The sequence below is a fragment of the Mobula birostris genome, chromosome 23, assembly GCF_030028105.1.
Source record: "Mobula birostris isolate sMobBir1 chromosome 23, sMobBir1.hap1, whole genome shotgun sequence".
Classification (NCBI taxonomy): Eukaryota; Metazoa; Chordata; class Chondrichthyes; order Myliobatiformes; family Myliobatidae; genus Mobula; species Mobula birostris.
This window is the reverse complement of record NC_092392.1, coordinates 4,437,175-4,456,663: the sequence shown is the minus strand read 5'-3', so window position 1 is coordinate 4,456,663 and position 19,489 is coordinate 4,437,175. Positions and strand designations below refer to the sequence as shown.

General features: G+C 41.6%; 1 protein-coding gene across 1 annotated transcript in view; it reads right to left on the bottom strand.

Moving 5' to 3' along the window:
- Positions 1-601: 601 nt before the first annotated feature.
- Positions 602-19,489, bottom strand: part of exoc4 (exocyst complex component 4) — a 554,471-nt gene continuing 535,583 nt past the window's right edge. Inside the window, exon 17 of the mRNA XM_072241246.1 lies at positions 602-4,051. Coding sequence (XP_072097347.1) covers positions 3,814-4,051 — 238 coding nt within the window. The 3' untranslated portion in view covers positions 602-3,813. The remainder of the gene's footprint in view (positions 4,052-19,489) is intronic.

Here is a 19,489-nt window from a genome sequence, read left to right as displayed (position 1 = left end):
CCAGCATCTGCAGGTTTCCTCATGTTTGCTATGGAAATATTTTAATTCTCTTTATTTAAGAGCTGCATAGTAATAAAATATATTTCTGTCATTTCTCTTCCATGAAATTGAGACAAAATCCTGATGGAAATGAATGAATTTTGGGGTGGAAGGTTGTAAGGGGAATTCCTGTAGAAAACAGAACTTGGAAAGTCAATGGGCACTAGAATACGTCAATAAAGAATTAAATAACCTAATTTATTGCTACATTATTTTTACTAATTTTTAAGTGTCTTACATTTTCTTTTTCAAATCATATCTTTTCTGTGCCTTCCCCCCCCCCCCCCCCACCAGGCTATTTCTTGACAACTGTGGTGTAAAAGTGGGTGCTTAGTAAGAGTAATCTCAACTCTGGTCATGAGAAGCTAATTTATTGCAGCCCCATGGAGATACCAGATGTGAATGGATTTTTCTGGGGACAATCTAGCGGTGGTTTCTGGGCCTGTGATGTTACTGCTACTAGAGGGAACCTGCACTTTAAGCACATAACTTCAATTGAAAGGGCTTTCCCCTCTGGGGATAGAAAAAAAGGCAAGTAAGAGAATTTTGACAAATTGCTTTTTCTCCAGTTTTATTGTAGAGTATTTTGTCCACACAATAAAGAACAGAATAATCACTGGGTCATGCAGTGCACCATAAAATCTCATATAGTTTACGGAGTTAGGAACAGACGTACAGGGAAGTCATAATCACAAATCACCCATTTCCCTATCTAAATAATATTGCAATACGTACTAATTCTGTGCAGGTGCTGTTTTTGCATTTGACTAACCCAAGTTTGGAGAGAGCCCTGCTTGCGTGATCTACCCTATGCTGCTTCTGTTGATAAAACCATAACAGTCTGGAGTGTATCGGATATTCGTGTCTCTCTTGCATACAGCCGAAGGTTGGCCACATAGGAATTACAAAGGGGGTCAACCTCTTTTAGGGAAGGGCACATTATCTTTTAATGCACAAATACACTAAAGAAAAGAAATTCAGGAGTTTCTAGAACATATGTTACTCTTTTATAAATTCCATGTGGTATGCTTGACTCAAAGGCCTTCTATTGCAGAGCTCAGAACTCTAGATTTCGAAGACATCGAAAACCCCTCCAAATCTACATCTACATATTTTCCCATCGTTATACGTGTGGCAACCTCAGGTCCATTGGCCGAATGAACCAAGAAGGTGAGATTAAGTCAGAGATACTGAAAAAAATGGCATCTCCATTGTCATTGGAAAACTTAGGTTAATTTACTTACCCTGACAATAGACTATGTTCTTACATTCAGAAGATAAGAAGATGTAATATCATTCCATCATTACACAAGCCTAAGATATTTAGTGATTATTTCTTTAGTATATATGAACCATTCATCTGCATTGTTTCCTGTATAAAACTCTTTGCTGGCTAAAGTCAGTCTTTTGAATAGAAAGTGTGCTTTTCTTCAGCTTATTTTAGCATAGATCTATCTCATTTTGAAACCATCACCAATCAATTTTCCAGATGACAATGTGATTAAACCAATCAGATGAGAAATATATTTGAAATAATTTAAAAAATGAGCTTTGCATGAAAGTTCATTATTAATCGGAGCTGACACAGTTAATCTAATCTTAGTATAGCTGTGCTGTTAAATTAACCTTATTTTCAGCTATTCGTTTCAGTGAAATTTGCCTAATTATGTAACCCTGTCACTGATGTGAAATCTCACGTTTTTATATCAGATCTGTGGACACCCTCTGCTTTATTCAGTCACATAAAATGTCTTCTGTGAATTAGAGATCATCTAAGAAATAAATATTCAAGGCAAACTTATTCAGTTATTTCCCCAAAAGCTTCCCATTGCATTCTGTACCTCTATAAAAACCTGAATTAATTGTTCCACAAAACAGCTGTTGCCCAATGACACCTTTGGGTAATGAATCTTATTTATGAAACCCAGCTATGGTTCATTAGCTGTCCAACCGGAATTAGCACAAGTCTGAGCCTAACTCTGGCCTGGTACAAATGTCCACATGCTTGAATATCTTGACCAAGCAATAAGAAAGAACAGGGAGGCCATCCTCTTAAGTTTTCTTTCCTTACCAGAACCAGTTTTAATATCCCAAATGCTGTTTTGAGCAGAATGAGAGATTGCACGTATGCTACACCATGAACTAGAGTCTACATGTTCCACCAAGAAAGCTTTTACCCATTGGACTGTCTGTGAAGGACTTTGTACCCAGCTCAGTTTTCAGTTGGAGCAAAGTGGATGTGTGAGTCTCAAATGAAGGAATTAACAACTATTATTTGGAAGTTCCTTAAAACCCTTTATGTCTAAGTGGTCACTTTACTTGGAAAAAATGAAGACCTTTAAAACAGGTACAAGTGTGTATTTTTGGTCCACTTTTAAATCCAGCAAGGAACAGTAGATAGTATTCCTGACACTGCAGTAAAGTAATTTGTTTGATCAACAAGATGTTATCTTTGAAATTGTCACTTGCTTATGTTTTATAATTGTCTTGTATGTCAGGTAATAGGTATTTGGTGAAGTGGAAGATCTCTCCTGTAATCACATATGAATCTGTCTTTGGTTGGGCACGTAAGGAATGTTGTGAGACTGCATGATGGAGAAAAGCATCAGAGAATGATACATTTCCCACTTATGGACCCAGACACAAGTTCCTTCTCGTGCCTTGTTTGGCACATTGGGCAGCAACCCTGCTGTTTCTTTAGTGTTTGTCTGTTTTACGTGGCTGGTTGCTTGCTCGATGCCCAACCCAGCACAGATGGAAAGCGTGCAAGTAGCTGACCAGATTTTTCACCCGGGACCTCTTGTTCTGAAGTCTGGGTGCAGGAACCACTGCAAGACTGCACAGACACCCAGATACAAAGAACCCAGAAACAACTTCAATTACAACCGGGAGACAACATGCACAATAATGCTTTAGCCACATTGTGCATTAATAAAGCTTAGCTTTCGTCTTAGTTGTGTTCTCTAGTCACATACCATCTTGAAACTCCAGGTGAAATTAACAAATTCACTTTAAACTATCCAAACATCAGTTATTGAGTATTAAATTCAAATATTAGAACTTTTATAGCATTGACATTTTGGTGTCAGCTTGAGATATTTAATGGTATATATACAGTATAAACTGTCTTAATGGCAACAATATCAGGTGATCATTCTACAATGCATAGTCAGTTGTTCATTAGTAGCTGATCCTAACTACAATCCCCACCAATAATGTCAACTGGACACACTTGTCAATGTTGTTAGCAACAGAACAGACTGGGAGAGGGAAGCATGTCAGATAGTTTGAGTACCTACCCTTACGCAGGAAGTTTGTTGGAAGTATTGCTCTGCATGAACATGGAAGGTGGATGCTGCCTGAAACTGATGGCATTGCTGGATGTCAGATGGTCATTGGGTGGCACCGATGGTAATCCAACCCTCTGATTACACAGATGTGGCATGAGGCAGTTCTGTGATACTCCAAAGGACGAAAAAGTGGAAAGAGTGTGTTTTTGGAGCAGAAGTGTGTTTTTAATTAATGCAAAGCTTCTATTATAGTTGGCTAGTGAATTTTAAAGCAGATAAAACTCTTCCAAAGAGAACATCCCTCACTACTTCTCTGGAGGCAACAAGGCACAGCAGTGCCACATTCCCTTTTATAACTTATGTACATATTTCATCACTAATTGGTATGAACAACTAAACAAATGCCAAACATACTGGCAGCTTGCTTTAGAACCTAGCAACAATTTTAAGATTAAATTTCCATTTCCTCTTTTATGTCAGCTTCCTAGACTGTCGTGATTTTCTTGTCTTTACTGGCTTGTTTGATGGCAGCCTGTTCACAGATAATTTCTTTCAGCCGCTGCACACGCATGTTTTGTGTGGTCTGGTCTCCAACTCCAGTCTGGCTGCGGTGGAGGAGACTTAGGGCATTAATGTACTCCAGTTCAGTGTACTTCACCCCTTGGTCCACCACCAAGTTGAGCAGCTCGTCAGGGTTGTTGTATAACATCTCATAGTACTGCCTGTGAACAAAAAAAAATGGCAAACCAGAATTAAAACATCAAGTGAACTGCCAATTCCTTCTGCTAATAGTTTCACTTCACATTGTGAAATATGCCCCATAGCAGCTTAACATTTAATATTCTTAATCATGTTAAAATTAGTACAATTTTAAATAATAAAAGTGCAATCATTCTAAAATCTTAATACTTTTCATACTTTCTTAAACCTGCAGAATTTTCATTCAAGTAAACAGGGTTGAGGGTCCTTTGCTAACTCTAATCTGACACAACATCTATTAACAGAGTCACCAACATAATTGCTGGTAAACATCAGGAAGTTTGTTGCAGTGAAGCACACTAACAATTTGCCTTCAAGTATCTGGGAGCAAGGTCAATACTTTGTTTAAATGTGTTATATATACCAAACCTAGGTGCACTGATAATGGGAAATCCTGGCAGTTTGTACAAAAATACCTCATTTACCAGTTAGATTCAGCTCCATTTATAAGGGAGAGACTGGACCATTTGTAGACCAGGGCAGACATAGCATCAAATAGAATGTAAACAAATTTATAAATTATATTTGATCCATGCAGTCTGCATTTTCTGATGTAGATGGAGGGAAGAGAATTTACCCTTTTCATTGTGGGGTTCTCTCTTGCAATTTCTGGAAGATTCTATTCTGGCAAAAGAAAAGATTATAATTCTCTGGTCTTGATGCTCAAGTTATCCTGTCCAAGTGTGGGACAGGCCTAACAAATCAGTGACTTTTTTGCACACTTGTTATTTTCATATTTCTTGTGTCAAAACAATTCTAAAAGGCTTCTGAAAGATGTGATAAAACACTTCATAAATTAAAATCATATTTTTATGGAAGAAGTGAGATAAAACACCAAATTAATTATTACAGTTGATTTGCAAATTTTTTTGCGATACCAGGGGAAGGCTGGTTTACTTAGTGATAAAAGGGATTGTCTACAAATAAAAAACCTTTATAATTTGGAACTGTGACTACCTAAAGCATACACAGTATCTGATTGAAAATAAGGCTGTCCAGATGATTGCAATAACGCACAAAGTCGAAACAGGAAATCTTAAGGATATAGAAGACCAATTATATTCACTTTTTATATTTCATGAGATATGATCACTGAAATCATCCATCAAATTTTGAAGTTTTGTACAAGTTAGGTATGCCATAAATATTTATGAATTACCTCAAAGAAAAGAATGAAAAATTATATTAAATTAGTGTTGAGTTGAAACTCATTTATGCAAAGTGTTCATGGCCAAAGGCAATACAGATTTCAGAGTTAATTACAACCTTCCAGTAATAAATTTGGCCCTGATCTTCCAGCGGAAACAAGTGTGGAATTAACAGAAATTGACCATTTCATATGTGACATTTTGTTCATGAACTTTAAACATCATCAAATTACTGAATATTACTTATCCATCATGCATGAATCCCCTTGTCATTCAAGGTCTTGTTCCCATTTACAAATAATTTCTTGGTCATTTCTCACTTTTCCTGACACAGCTCACACTCTTCACAACTCACTGTCCTTCAAATAAGCACCTTTGAAATGCTTAGGGCTCTCAGCATTATTACTATTTCTTTTCAAAACCTTGTGAATCTATTTCCCATCTTTCATTAGACTTCCTCTGTCCTTCATTCCAATAAGTAACGGATGAGAAACAGTAATGTTAATGTCGATAGTTGGCAGGAATGATATGATTTGGAGATATACGTGACCATGCTGGACTAGATGGTTCTGTACAGAAATAATGATAAGGTCTCTTCATGACCTTACAATCTCTGTCAATGATTTACACCTATGAAGCACGCATGAGGGGATCTGAAGCGAAAAATTACAGCCAATGAATGTACAGTAATTTTAAACAAACATTGGTAAAATACATTATCAGACTATTTGTTTGAGAGTCTGGGAGAACAGAAAGCCGACGACGCACACTAAGGTTGCAGTCTACAGGGCCTGCGTCCTCAGCACACTGCTTTACGGCAGCGAGACCTGGAGCCTCTACTCCAGACAAGAGCAGCGTCTCAACGCCTTCCACCTTCACAGCCTGAGACGCATCCTGGACATCACGTGGACTGACCGAGTCACCAACAATGAGGTCCCGGCCCGCACCCAGTTACCCAGCCTCTTCACCCTGCTCCAACAACGCCGTCTCCGCTGGCTGGGCCACGTACACCACGTGTCAGATGGGATGATCCCGAAAGACCTGCTGTACAGGGAACTGGCCTCTGGCATGAGAGCACAAGGGCAGCCCCATCTTCGATTCAACGATGTTTGCAAGGGAGGCATGAAGTCACTGAAAATGAACGTCGAGAGGCGGGAGGACATCGCAAGTGATCACTCTCACTGGAGGCTGGAACTACGCAGAGGACTAAAAAGAGGAGAAGAGAAGCTGAGGCTTGCTGCTGAAGAAAAGCGCACTCGCCAGAAAAACAGCACCAAGACAACACTGGAGGACAGCGCCTTCAAGTGCAGTCGCTGCAGCCAAGACTGTCACTCCCGTGTGGGCCATTTCGTACCACTTTAAACATGCATCAATATCACTTATATCTGCAATGTGTCATGAAGTCAACTCTTAAAAAAATATCTCGCTAACTTTTTTGGGAACTTTTAAAACTATACAGCATTGTTTTAACTTGAGATGTCAGACATTCTCTCCTATTATTACAAACCAGCAGGCTGGATATCCATGGCAGCAGGAATGTGCAGAGTTCTTTTGTCACTTGCTTTCTTACATTCAGTGACATATCAGATTGATACAACACCGTGAAGAGTCATTGTGCCTAATATTAGTCTTAGTTCAATGATCCACCATCTCAATAATGTTTTGCTGCAGCATGATCTGCATAAATAACTGTTAAAAAGGCACTGGAGAAAAAAAAGGCTTTGATTTAAATAAGTCTAAAAACTGCTATACAATTAATAATTTGACCATGACTGTGTTACATGGGCAGATAAAGCAACAGACAGTCCATACTGGCAGCAATAACCCTGGCCGCATCACACTGTGTGCTCAGTCCACTGCTTTTGGTCTCTTTTTGTCATTTATTGCTGCAGTTTCACATATTTATACGACTGCTTGTTTTATTATAATAGTGCCAGTGACATTGTACTGTTGTACAGATATGCACCTCACACCTTATGTCAACCTGTCAATCTTCAGGCCATGTCACTCTGGAATTGCTAATATTATTTTTTGTCTGAATCAGCTGCATCATAACAAAATGTGCTGTGTCCGATTATATGTACTGTGTTTCTCAACTTGGCCCCAAAGGAACAATGTTTTGCTTAGCTCTATACGTGTGAATGGTTGAATGACAAACTTGAGCTTAAACTAGCCTATGCCAATGATAGATTGATCTATTGACTTTGATAATAAATTACTCTTTGACTTTTTATTGTGGGGGTATAAGTGTTAACCAGCAGCACAAGAGCAATACTTTTCTTTTGGATTTACATAACTTACCAGCACCTGGACAGACCCTAATTTAACATTTCAGCTGAAATACTTCCTCATTATTGCAATGAAAAAGTGTTCATTTCTGAGGTACAATTGAACTCACAGTCTTCTTACTTGTGGACCAGTTTATTAGTTGAGTCGAGTTGGTCATCCATGGGAAAAGGTATGTGAGGTAAGTGCCACACTACCACATTCCGAAGACATATGATTTGGATTCTGATTAAATCCTTGCTGATTTAATTTGATTTGATGCAAACAATGCATTTCACTTTATGACTTATTTCACTTCGGGACAAGCATGTGACAAGCATTCGGGACAAGGTGTGGGAGTTGAATTCTGAAGGAAGGCAGTTTTTTTAAAAACTTCTTCGAGTGCAAGAAGGACGAGACTGCGCAGGCGCGTGACGTAGACAGGGCAGCGTGGAGAGTTTAAAAAGGAAGGTTATTTCCAACGGCTGTCTTTTGGATCGGGACAAGCAGAGTGGCGTAGGAGCTGAATTCTGAAGGAAGGCAGTTTTTTAAAAAACTTCTTCGAGTGCAAGAAGGACGAGACCGTGCAGGCATGTGACGTAGAGAGGACAATGCGGAGAGTTTAAAAAGGAGACCACCCGACACAGCGGACAGTGGAGTGAGTGGCAGCAGAGTACAGGGCTTTGGCTTCAACGGGCTTCGGCGGTAACGGGAAGAGGCAAGGGCGAAGCACCAACTCTTTCTTCTTCCCCTTGGCGAATCGGCCCGGACAGACAGGAACAGCAGAGCTCACACAGCTAACAGTACGAGCTAACGGTTTAAAAAGTTCGTCAGTTTGTCAAGGTAAGTGGGTGAGTAGACTTATTTTTCCTGTTTCATTCCTGTAGAATTAGACAGCATGCCTGCAGAGTTAATACTTTGTTCAGGGTGTCAGATGTGGGAATCCTGGGAGACCTCCAGCCTCCCTGATGGCCACATCTGAGCCAGGTGCACAGAGATGCAGCTCCTCAGAGACCGTGTTAGGGACCTGGAGCTGCAGCTTGATGACCTACTGCTTATCAGGGAAAGTGAAGAGATGATAGACAGGAGCTACAGGGAGGCAGTCATCCCTAGGCTACAGGAGTCAGTAAACTGGGCGACTGTCAGGAGAGGGACGGAAAATGCCCGGATAGTGGAGAGCACACCTGTGGCTGTCCCCCTCAGCAACAAGTATCTCGTTTTGGATGCTGTTGAGGGGGATGACCTGACGGTGGATGCCCACGGTGACCGGGTCTCTGGCACTGAGCCTGGCACTGTTGTGGAGGAGGGAAGGAGGGAGGAGAAGAATGCAGTAGTCATAGGGGATTCCATAGTCAGCGGAACGGACAGGAGATTCTGTGAGCCAGATAGAGATACCCATATGGTGTTTTGCCTCCCAGGTGCCAGGGTACGGGATGTCTCAGATTGGGTCCTGAATATTCTGAAAGGGGAGGGTGAGCAGCCAGTTGTCTTGGTACACGTTGGTACCAATGACATAGACAGGACAAAAGAGGAGGTCCTGAAGAGAGATTTCTGGGAGTTAGGAAGGAAGCTGAGAAGCAGGACCTCCAGGGTAGTAATCTCGGGATTGCTACCTGTGCCACATGCTAGCGAGGGCAAGAATAGTAGGATCAGGCGGATGAATGCGTGGCTGAGAGACTGGTGCAGGGGGCAGGGCTTCAGATTCTTGGATAATTGGGATCTCTTCTGGGGGAAGTATGACTTGTTCAAAAAGGACAGGTTACACCTGTACCCGAAGGGGCCCAATATCCTGGCAGGAAGGTTTAATAGAGCTGTTAGGGAGGGTTTAAACTAATTTGGCAGGGGAATGGGAACCGGAATGCTAGAGCGGAGGAAGGGGAAAACAGAAATAAATCTAAGATAGTGAGCAGTAAAGATGTCAGGAAAGACAGGCAGGTGATAGAGCAAATTTTAGCCATCGGGATGAGTTGCAGTGTAATAAAGTTGCAGTGCAATCAAAGCGAAAAGTACCAAATACTGGTCTTAAGGTGTTATACTTAAATGCACGCAGCATAAGGAATAAGGTGGATGATCTTGTTGTACAGCTACAGATTGGCAGGTATGATACGGTGGCCATCAGTGAGACGTGCCTAAAGGATGCATGTCTCTGGGAGCTGAACGCCCAAGGATACACGGTGTATCGGAAGGATAGGAAGGTAAGCAGAGGGACACTGGCGGGAAGGACAGCAGAGCAGTAGTGGCTGGAGTTTATGCGAGAAGTGAGGAAGGTGCAAGACAGGTATATTCCAAAAATGAAATTTTCGAATGGAAAAAGGATGCAACCGTGGCTGACAAGAGAAGTCAAAGCCAAAGTTAAAGCAAAGGAGAGGGCATACAAGGAAGCAAAAATTAGTGGGAAGACAGATGATTGGGAAGTCTTTAAAAGCTTACTAAAGGAAACTAAGAAGGTTATTAAGAGGGATAAGATGAACTATGAAAGGAAGCTAGCAAATAATATCAAAGAGGATACTAAAAGCTTTTTCAAGTATATAAAGAGTAAAAGACAGGTGAGAGTAGATATAGGACCGATAGAAAACGATGCTGGAGAAATTGTAATGGGAGATAAGGAGATGGTGGAGGAACTGAACGAGTATTTTGCATCGGTCTTCACTGAGGAAGACATCAGCAGTACACCGGACACTCAAGGCTGGCAGGGAAGAGAAGTATGCGCAGTCACAATTACGACAGAGAAAGTACTCAGGAAGCTGAATGGTCTAAAGGTAGATAAATCTCCCGGACCAGATGGAATACACCCTTGTGTTCTGAAGGAAGTAGCTGTGGAGATTGCAGAGGCATTAGCGATGATCTTTCAAAAGTCGACAGATTCTGGCATGGTTCCAGAGGACTGGAAGATTGCAAATGTCGCTCTGCTATTTAAGAAGGGGACAAGGAAGCAAAAAGGAAATTATAGACCTGTTAGCTTGACATCGGTGGTTGGGAAGTTGTTGGAGTCGATTGTCAAGGATGAGGTTACAGAGTACCGAGGCATATGACAAGATAGGCAGAACTCAGCATGGATTCCTTAAAGGAAAATCCTGCCTGACAAACCTATTACAATCTTTTGAGGAAATTACAAGTAGGCTAGACAAGGGAGATGCAGTGGATGTTGTATATTTGGATTTTCAGAAGGCCTTTGACAAGGTACCACACATGAGGCTGCTTATCAAGATAAGAGGCCATGGAATTACGGGAAATTTACATACGTGGATAGGGCGTTGGCTGATTGGTAGGAAACAGAGAGTGGGAATAAAGGGATCCTATTCTGGTTGGCTGCCGGTTACCAGTGGTGTTCCACAGGGGTCCGTGTTGGGGCCGCTTCTTTTTATGTTGTACACCAATGATTTGGATTATGGAATAGGTGGCTTTGTGGCTAAGTTTGCTGATGATACGAAGATAGGTGGAGGGGCCGGTAGTACTGAGGAAACAGAGAGTCTGCAGAGAGACTTGGATAGATTGGAAGAATGGGCAGAGAAGTGGCAAATGAAATACACTGTTGGAAAGTGTATGGTTATGCACTTTGGCAGAAGAAATAAACCGGCAAACTATTATTTAAATGGGGAGAGAATTCAAAGTTCTGAGATGCAACGGGATTTGGGAGTCCTCGTACAGGATACTCTTAAGGTTAACCTCCAGGTTGAGTCGGTGGTGAAGAAGGCGAATGCAATGTTGGCATTCATTTCTAGAGGAATTTCTAGAGTATAGGAGCAGGGATGTGATGTTGAGGCTCTATAAGGCGCTGGTGAGACCTCACTTGGAGTACTGTGGGCAGTTTTGGTCTCCTTATTTAAGAAAGGATGTGCTGACGTTGGAGAGGGTACACAGAAGATTCACTAGAATGATTCTGAGAATGAGAGGGTTAACATATGAGAAACGTTTGTCCGCTGTTGGACTGTATTCCTTGGAGTTTAGAAGAATGAGGGGGGACCTCATAGAAACATTCCGAATGTTGAAAGGCATGGACAGAGTGGATGTGGCAAAGTTGTTTCCCATGATGGAGGAGTCTAGTACGAGAGGGCATGACTTAAGGATTGAAGGGCGCCCATTCAGAACAGAAATGCGAAGAAATTTTTTTAGCCAGAGGGTGGTGAATCTATGGAATCTGTTGCCACGGGCAGCAGTGGAGGCCAAGTCATTGGGTGTATTTAAGGCAGAGATTGATAGGTATCTGAGTAGCCAGGGCATCAAAGGTTATGGTGAGAAGGCGGGGGAGTGGGACTAAATGGGAGAATGGATCAGCTCATGACAAAATGGCAGAGCAGACTCGATGGGCCAAATGGCTGACTTCTGCTCCTTTGTCTTATGGTCTTATGTTTCAATGTACACGTGTCAAGTAAAGCTAATCTCTCTCTTTAATGAGATGAGCTATCTGTTTCTTCAATTTATGCTGTCAATTATTCAGAAAATGTATGCAGTTGTTTTTTTATTTTGCTGTTTTGATTTCTGAGTGACATTTACCAGAAGCACTGCAGACCAAGGGCCTGAAGCACTGTTGAGAATCCCTACTACCCTTCCCACAGTCCATGACCCACTACCGTCAGGAAGGAGACGGAGAAGCATCAGGACTAGGACTGCAAGACTGAGTAACAGCTTCTGCCCTCATGCTGTGAGACTAATGAATACAGTACCTTGCCACCACTGAGGACTCATCACCTGGACAGCGAGCTGTTTACCTGGGTTGCACACCACAAGCATTTTATTAACTTATTTCTGGTAATATTTTGTATATTTTGGTATATGGGCTATGTGTTACCTTTGTTTTGTGTTTGCACCATAGTCTGGAGGAATGGTGTTTCATTTGTTTGTATATATGTACAGTCAGATGACAATAAACTTGACCTTCAACTTGAAATCCAGCTTTCAGTATTTCCACAGAAAGTGAACAACAAGGCTGACTTGAAAATCTGAAAATTATGTCCAATTATCATCAACATATCACCTGCAGCACTAGGAGTCCCAACACGCTCTAACACTGCTCTACTAAGATTAGGAATGACAAGACTACGTTTTGCGAAATCTGAACACTTGGCTGTCTTTCTCCTAGCTGTATTCAGACAAAGACAAAAGAACAAGGCTCAAAGATAAGGACAACAAAGAGGTGGTTGTGGGAGGCAGAGGAGCAGTCAAGGGATTGCTTGGAGTTGGTGGACTGGGCTGTGTTCAAAGACTTCATTAGAGGCTCTGAATGAATACACCACGGTTGTCACAAACTTTATATAAACAGTCATAGACGAGTGTGTCCCCACAAAATCACTTCGAGTCCTCCTCAAGCAGAAGCCCTGGATAAACCATGAAATCCACATTCCGATGAGGGCCAGATCAGTGGTGACCAAATAAGATAGAAGAGGTCCAGCTGTGGTCTCCAGAATTGCCACTTCAAATGTGAGATGGCTTTCTGGAGAATCACTGAAGGATGTTCTACAGCTAAGGCAATGCTTGAATGCAATTAACTCTAACAAAGTAAAGCTAAGCAATTTTGGTGACAATAAAGCTTTGCTACCAGATAAGCTCAAAGCCTTCTAAGCTCGCTTTGACAGTCAAAACATGGAAGAACCTTCACAAACTCCCACAGTCCCTGGTGACCCTGTGATTTCAGTCTCAAAGGCCGATGTGAGAGCATCCTTTAGGAGGGTGAACCGGTCCAGAGGGAGTACCTGTCCAAGTATTAAAGACCTGTGCTGATCAATTGGCAGGTGTGTTCATAGAGATCTTTAACCTCTGCCTTTGGCAGTCTGAGATATCCACCTGCTTCAAGCAGGTTTCAATTATTCCCTAAACAGGTTCAGGGAATAGTTATTCCTTAAACAGTTTTAGGGAACCTTGGTCTTCAAGAGATATTAAGGACCTAGTTAAGAAAAAGAAGATTATGCGTAGCAGGGTCAGGCAGGGTTACCCTAGCAGACAAGGTGAAGGAGAATCTAAAGAGCTTCACAAGGTGTGTATATTAAGAGCAAAAAGGATAGACAAAATTGAAACTCTGAATGATCAGAGTGGTAATCAATGCTTGGAGTTAAAAGAGATGGGGGAGAACATAAATTAATTTTTTGCATCTGTATTTACTTGGGAGACAAACACAGAATCTATAGATATGAAGCAATGTAGCAGCAAGGTCATGGACCCTGAACAGAGGTGTTGCACTTTGGGAGGACCAGCCAGGGTAGATCTTAAATGATGAGCAGTAGGGCAGTGAGGAGTGCGGTAGAACAGAGCGATTTAGGAATACAGATACAAAATTTCTTGCAAGTGAGATAGGGTTATAAAGAAAGCTTTTGGCACACTTGCCTTCATAAATCAAATATTGAGTAAAGGAGATGGAATGTTATGTTGAAGTTGTATAAGACGTTGATAAGGCCTAATTTGGAGTATTGTGTGCAGTTTTGGTCATCTACCTACCGGAAAGATGTAAATAAGATTGAAAGAGTGCAGAGAAAATTTACAAGGATGTTGCTGGGACTTGAGGACCTGAAATGAACAGGTTCGGACTTTATTTCTTAGAATGTAAAAGATTGCAGGAAAATTTGATAGAGGTATACAAAATCACGAGGGATATAGGCAGGGTAAAGGCAAGAATGCTTTTTTTGATTGAGCTTGGGTGAGACTACAACTAGAGGTCATGGGTTACGGGTGAAAGGTGAAGTGTTTAAGGGGAACATGAGAGGGAACTTCTTCACTCAGGGAGTAGTGAGAGTGTGGAACGAGCTGCCAGTGTAAGTGGTGGATGTGGGGTCTATTTCAACATCTAAGAGAAATTTGGATAGGTAAATAGATGGGAGGGGTATTGAGGAATTGGAGATATAAAAAAATCATTTTGAACCTATGTAACCTCTGGCTAAAAGAATAATTGGGACTGAATAGGAATTTTTGAACTGAAGTAAACTCCTTCTTCAGCAGTTAGCTAAGACAGGCTCATTACCAGTTCTCCTTGGTTTGCAGAGAGACATTGAGAGTTGTGATAACACATTGTACATTGTGCCCATGTTTGAGTAGGGGGAGAAGTACTCACTGATAAGGACAGGAATGAACATCTATCTGTAATTAAGTCAGGGCCTAGCAAAGGGAATAACTGATAAGGACTGGACAGCACATCCATCTGTCATTAAGCTTTGATTTAGCGGACTCTCTTATCAAAGTAATTAAAGTTTGCACCAACAGACTTGGTGGGCGTATCAGTTCAAATAACATCTTGCAACAGTAATGTAAGGGGCTTACTATGTGTAAGCTGGTCTCCTGAGTTTTATTCACATTTGACTTTAACGGTTTAGAGGGCAATGGTCCAGGTGCAAGTCGATCGGACTAGGCAGATTAATAGTTCAGCAGGCCTTGACGGGGTGAATGTGGTAACATGCCTCAATGACTATCATCTTGCAGTAGTTATGGGATGAAGTGCTTTGAGAGGTTGGTGATGAAACGTGTCAACTCCTGCCTGAGATGCGACTTGCATCTGGTCCAATTTGCCTACCAGAGCAACAGGTCATTTAATTGACTATTCACTCAACCCTGGAACATCTGGACAGAAAAAATAAAAACATCAGGATGCTCTTTATCACTACAGCTCAGCATTCAATACTATCAAACCAACAAAACCAATCAATAAGCACCAAGAACTTGGCCTCAATATCTCCTTGTGCAATCAGATCTTCAATTTCCTCACTTGCCGACTCCAGTCAGTTCGGATTGGCAGCAACGTTTCCTCTTTGATCTGCACCAGCACAGGCGCACTGTAAGGGGGTGTGCTTAGTCTCCTGCTCTACTCGCTTTATAATTACGATTGTGAGGCTTAAGTATGGCTTTGTGAGGCTCCAAAGCCATACTTAAGTTTGCTGATAACACTAATGTCGTTGGCCAAATCAAAGTGGGTAACGAATCAGCAGGTGGGAGGGAGACTGAAAATTTGGCTGGGTAGTGGAACAACAACAATCTCTCACTCAATGTCAGCAAGACCAAGGAGCTGATTATTGACTTCAGGAGAAGGAAATCGGAGGTTCATGAGTCAGTCCTCATGAGGGGGATCAGAGGTAGAGAGGGTCAGGAACTTCAAATTTCTCGGTGTAATTATTTCAGAGGATCTGCCCTGTGCCAGGCACGTAAGTGTAATTATGAAGAAAACACAGCAGCATCTCTACTTTCTTTGAAGTTTGAGAAGATTCAGCATGACAAAAAAAAATCAACATACTTCCATAGATGTGTGTTGGAGAGTATACTGACTGGTTGCACTACAGCTTGTTATGGAAACACAATTGCCCCTGAATAGAAAATCCTACAAAGCATAGTGGATAGTCCAATCCATCACGAGTAAACCCCTCCCCACCACTGAGCAAATCTACAGGGAGCACTGTCACAGGGAAGCAGCATCCACCATCAAGGACTCCTACCACCCAATCCATGCTCTCTTCTCGCTGCTGCCATCGAGAAGGAGATGCAGGAGCCTTGGGACCCACACCACCAGGTTCAGGAACAGTTATTACCCCTCAACCATCGGGCTCTGGAACCAGAGGGGGTAACTTCACTTGCCCCATTACAAAACTGTTCCCACAACCTATGGAGTCACTTATAAGTACTCTTCATCTCATGTTCTAGATATTTATTGCTAATTTATTTATTATTTATTTATTTTTCCTTTGCATTGGCCTAGTTTGTTGTCTTTTGCACATTGTTTGTTCGACCGTCCAGTTGGGTGCCGTCTTTCATTGATTCTATTGTGTCTCCTGGATTTACTGTGAATGCCCACAAGAGCACAAATCTCAGTGTTGTATATGGTGACATATACATACTTTGAACTTTGAGAGTGAAAACACTGTACTGCTGTGGTGGAAGTGCACAAAGGTGGGTCTTATTGGATATGTGTTTCAAGGCACTAGCTCTGAGGCTAGAGTCTGAAAGGCCCTTTTTATACAAGCTGGTAAGTTCTCAGCACAGACAAGAAATCCCAGCTTCATAAAGCCTGCCGTAAATTTATTAGTAAGTTCATGAATAGATTAATACTTAATATAACACTGCTGTTACCTTTCCCAGTATCATTAAGGAAAGAACTATAGTTTAGTTATCACTGCAAGGCATGGTTTGATTTTTTTAAAACTGGAAAATAGATAAACCTTTAAGGATTGCATAAAATATTCCAGTGCATTAAATACCGTAACATATGAGAACATTGACTGATGATAATTTACAATATAAAACATTTAAAGTCCAGCTTATTCACATTTGGAGACAGAAGGAGTGATATATGTTTATAATTCTGGTCACACCACTCAGTGGAATATTTCAGCATTGTAAATAAATTAGATAGATTTACTGGGTTGTTTTGCAAATAATTTTCTTTGGATGAATAAAGTTTCACGGTCTGGTTTGAAACATTACACTAAATGTAAATTTCATTTTTATATATCAGCATAATTCATATAAAGTAGGGACAGTACACCCTTATCAACATAACCTACAATGAGGAATAATTAAAATTGCCATCTTGCCTGTCCTAATGTCTGTGTTTTGGAAAAAAACACCCTCCGGTTTAATGTGTTTTTTTTTACAGTTGATTCATCTGACTGGCTATTTATGTGAAATGAATAAATATGCCAATTAAATCAGTACGGAAATGTTATTCATCATTCAGAATCCCATCATTAGAATATACCAGTGGCAGGGTAAATTATTTTCATTTTTCATATTATCATGACAATCATGAAAACGCTATACAGGGAGAGATGTGTTGGGACAGGAATTATGATGAAAGAAGCAATAGGGCTAACAATGTTCACAATTTCAAGGAAGTACTGAGAATCTTGGTCCAACGGCCAGGAGGATTTGGGATTGAAAATCTTGAGTTCTTCATTGGGAACACATGGAGTTACCATGCATTCGGTAGAAAACGTTGACTGTAAACTACTTGTTGCATAGGCCACACACCAGTACTGGAGGGAGCCACCAGTACAGTTTACACTTGATGTTAACCTGTCAATCTTCATCAGACCATACCATTCAGGGACTTGAGTTAACTTTATTTTGTGACTGTATGTGCTGTGTGTTTTACACCCTGGCCCCAGAGGAACAATGTTTTGTTTGGCTGTGTGCATGTGTACGGTTGAATGACAATAAACTTGAACTTGAACTTCAGAATCAGAATCAGGTTTATTATCACCGGCATGTGACGTGAAATTTGTTAACTTAGCAGCAGCAGTTCAATGCAATACATAATATAGAAGAGAGAAAAATAAATAAATAAGTAAATCAATTGCAGTTTACATATATTGAATAGATTAAAAAACCTGCAAATATCAGAAATACTGTATATAAAAATAGTGAGGTAGTGTCCAAGGGTTTGATGTTCATTTAGGAATCGAATGGCAGAGGGGAAGAAGCTGTTCCTGAATCGCTGAGTGTTTGTCTTCAAGCTTCTGTACCTCCTACCTGACAGTAACAGTGAGAACAAGGCATGCCCTGGGTGCTGGAGGTCCTTAATAATGGATGCCGCCTTTCTGAGACACTGCTCTCTGAAGATGTCCTGGGTGCTTAGTGGGCTAGTACCCAAGATGGAGCTGACTAGATTTACAACCCTCTGCAGCTCTTTCGTCCTGTGCAGTAGCACCCCACCCACATACCAGACAGTGATGCAGCCTGTCAGAATGCTCTCCACGGTACAACTATAGAAGTTTTTGAACGTATTTGTTGACATGCCAAATCTTTTCAAACTCTTTATAACTACATCTATATGTTGGGACCAGGTCAGATCTTCAGAGATCTTGATACCCAGGAACTTGAAACTGCTCACTCTCTCCACTTCTGATCCCTCTATCAGGATTGGTACGTGTTCCTTCGTCTTACCATTCCTGAAGTCCACATTGTTTTTTCGTCTTACTGATGTTGAATGCCAGGTTGTTGCTGCAGCACCACTCCACTAGTTGGCATATCTCACTCCTGTACGCTCTCTCATCACCACCTGAGATTCTACCAACAATGGTTGTATCATCAGCAAGTTTATAGATGGTATTTGAGCTATGCCTAGCTACATAATCATGTGTATATAGAGAGTAGAGCAGTGGGCTAAGCACACACCCCTGAGGTGCGCCAGTGTTGATCGTCAGCGAGGAGGATATGTTATCACCAATCCGCACAGATTATGGTCTTCCGGTTAGGAATTTGAGGATCCAGTTGCAGAGGGAGGTACAGAGGCCAAGGTTCTGCAACTTCTCAATCAGGATTGTGGGAATGATGGTATTGAACTGCCCCATCTGCTGAAGAATCTGTGGTTCTGTTTATTGGCTCATTGGCAAACACAGAACCCATAAAATTGAGTGGTAGTAAGCTGAGTACAGGGAGGAAATTAAAAACCTGGTGGCATGGTGCGAAGACAATAACCGATCCCTCAACGTCAGCAAGACGAAGGAATTGGTTGTTGACTTCAGAAGGAGTAGCGGACCACACGACCCCATTTACATCGGTGGTGCGCAAGTGGAACAGGTCAAAAGCTTTAAGTTCCTCGGGGTCAATATCACAAATGACCTGTCTTGGTCCAACCAAGCAGAGTTCACTGCCAAGAAGGCCCACCAGTGCCTTTACTTCCTGAGAAAGCTAAAGAAATTTGGCCTGCCCCCTAAAACCCTCACTAATTTTTATAGATGCACCGTAGAAAGCATTCTTCTAGGGTGCATCACAACCTGGTATGGAAGTTGTAAGCTGCAGAAGATCATGAACACAGCGCAGTACATCACACAAACCAATCTTCCGTCCTTGGACTCACTTTACACCGCACGCTGTCGGAGCAGTGCTGCCAGGATAATCAAGGGCATGACCCACCCAGCCAACACACTTTTCGTCCCTCTTCCCTCCATGAGAAGGCTCAGAAGCTTGAAGACTTGTACGGCCAGATTTGGGAACAGCTCCTTTCCAACTGTGATAAGACTGCTGAACGAATCCTGGCCCGGATCTGGGCCGTATCCTCCAAATATCCGGACCTGC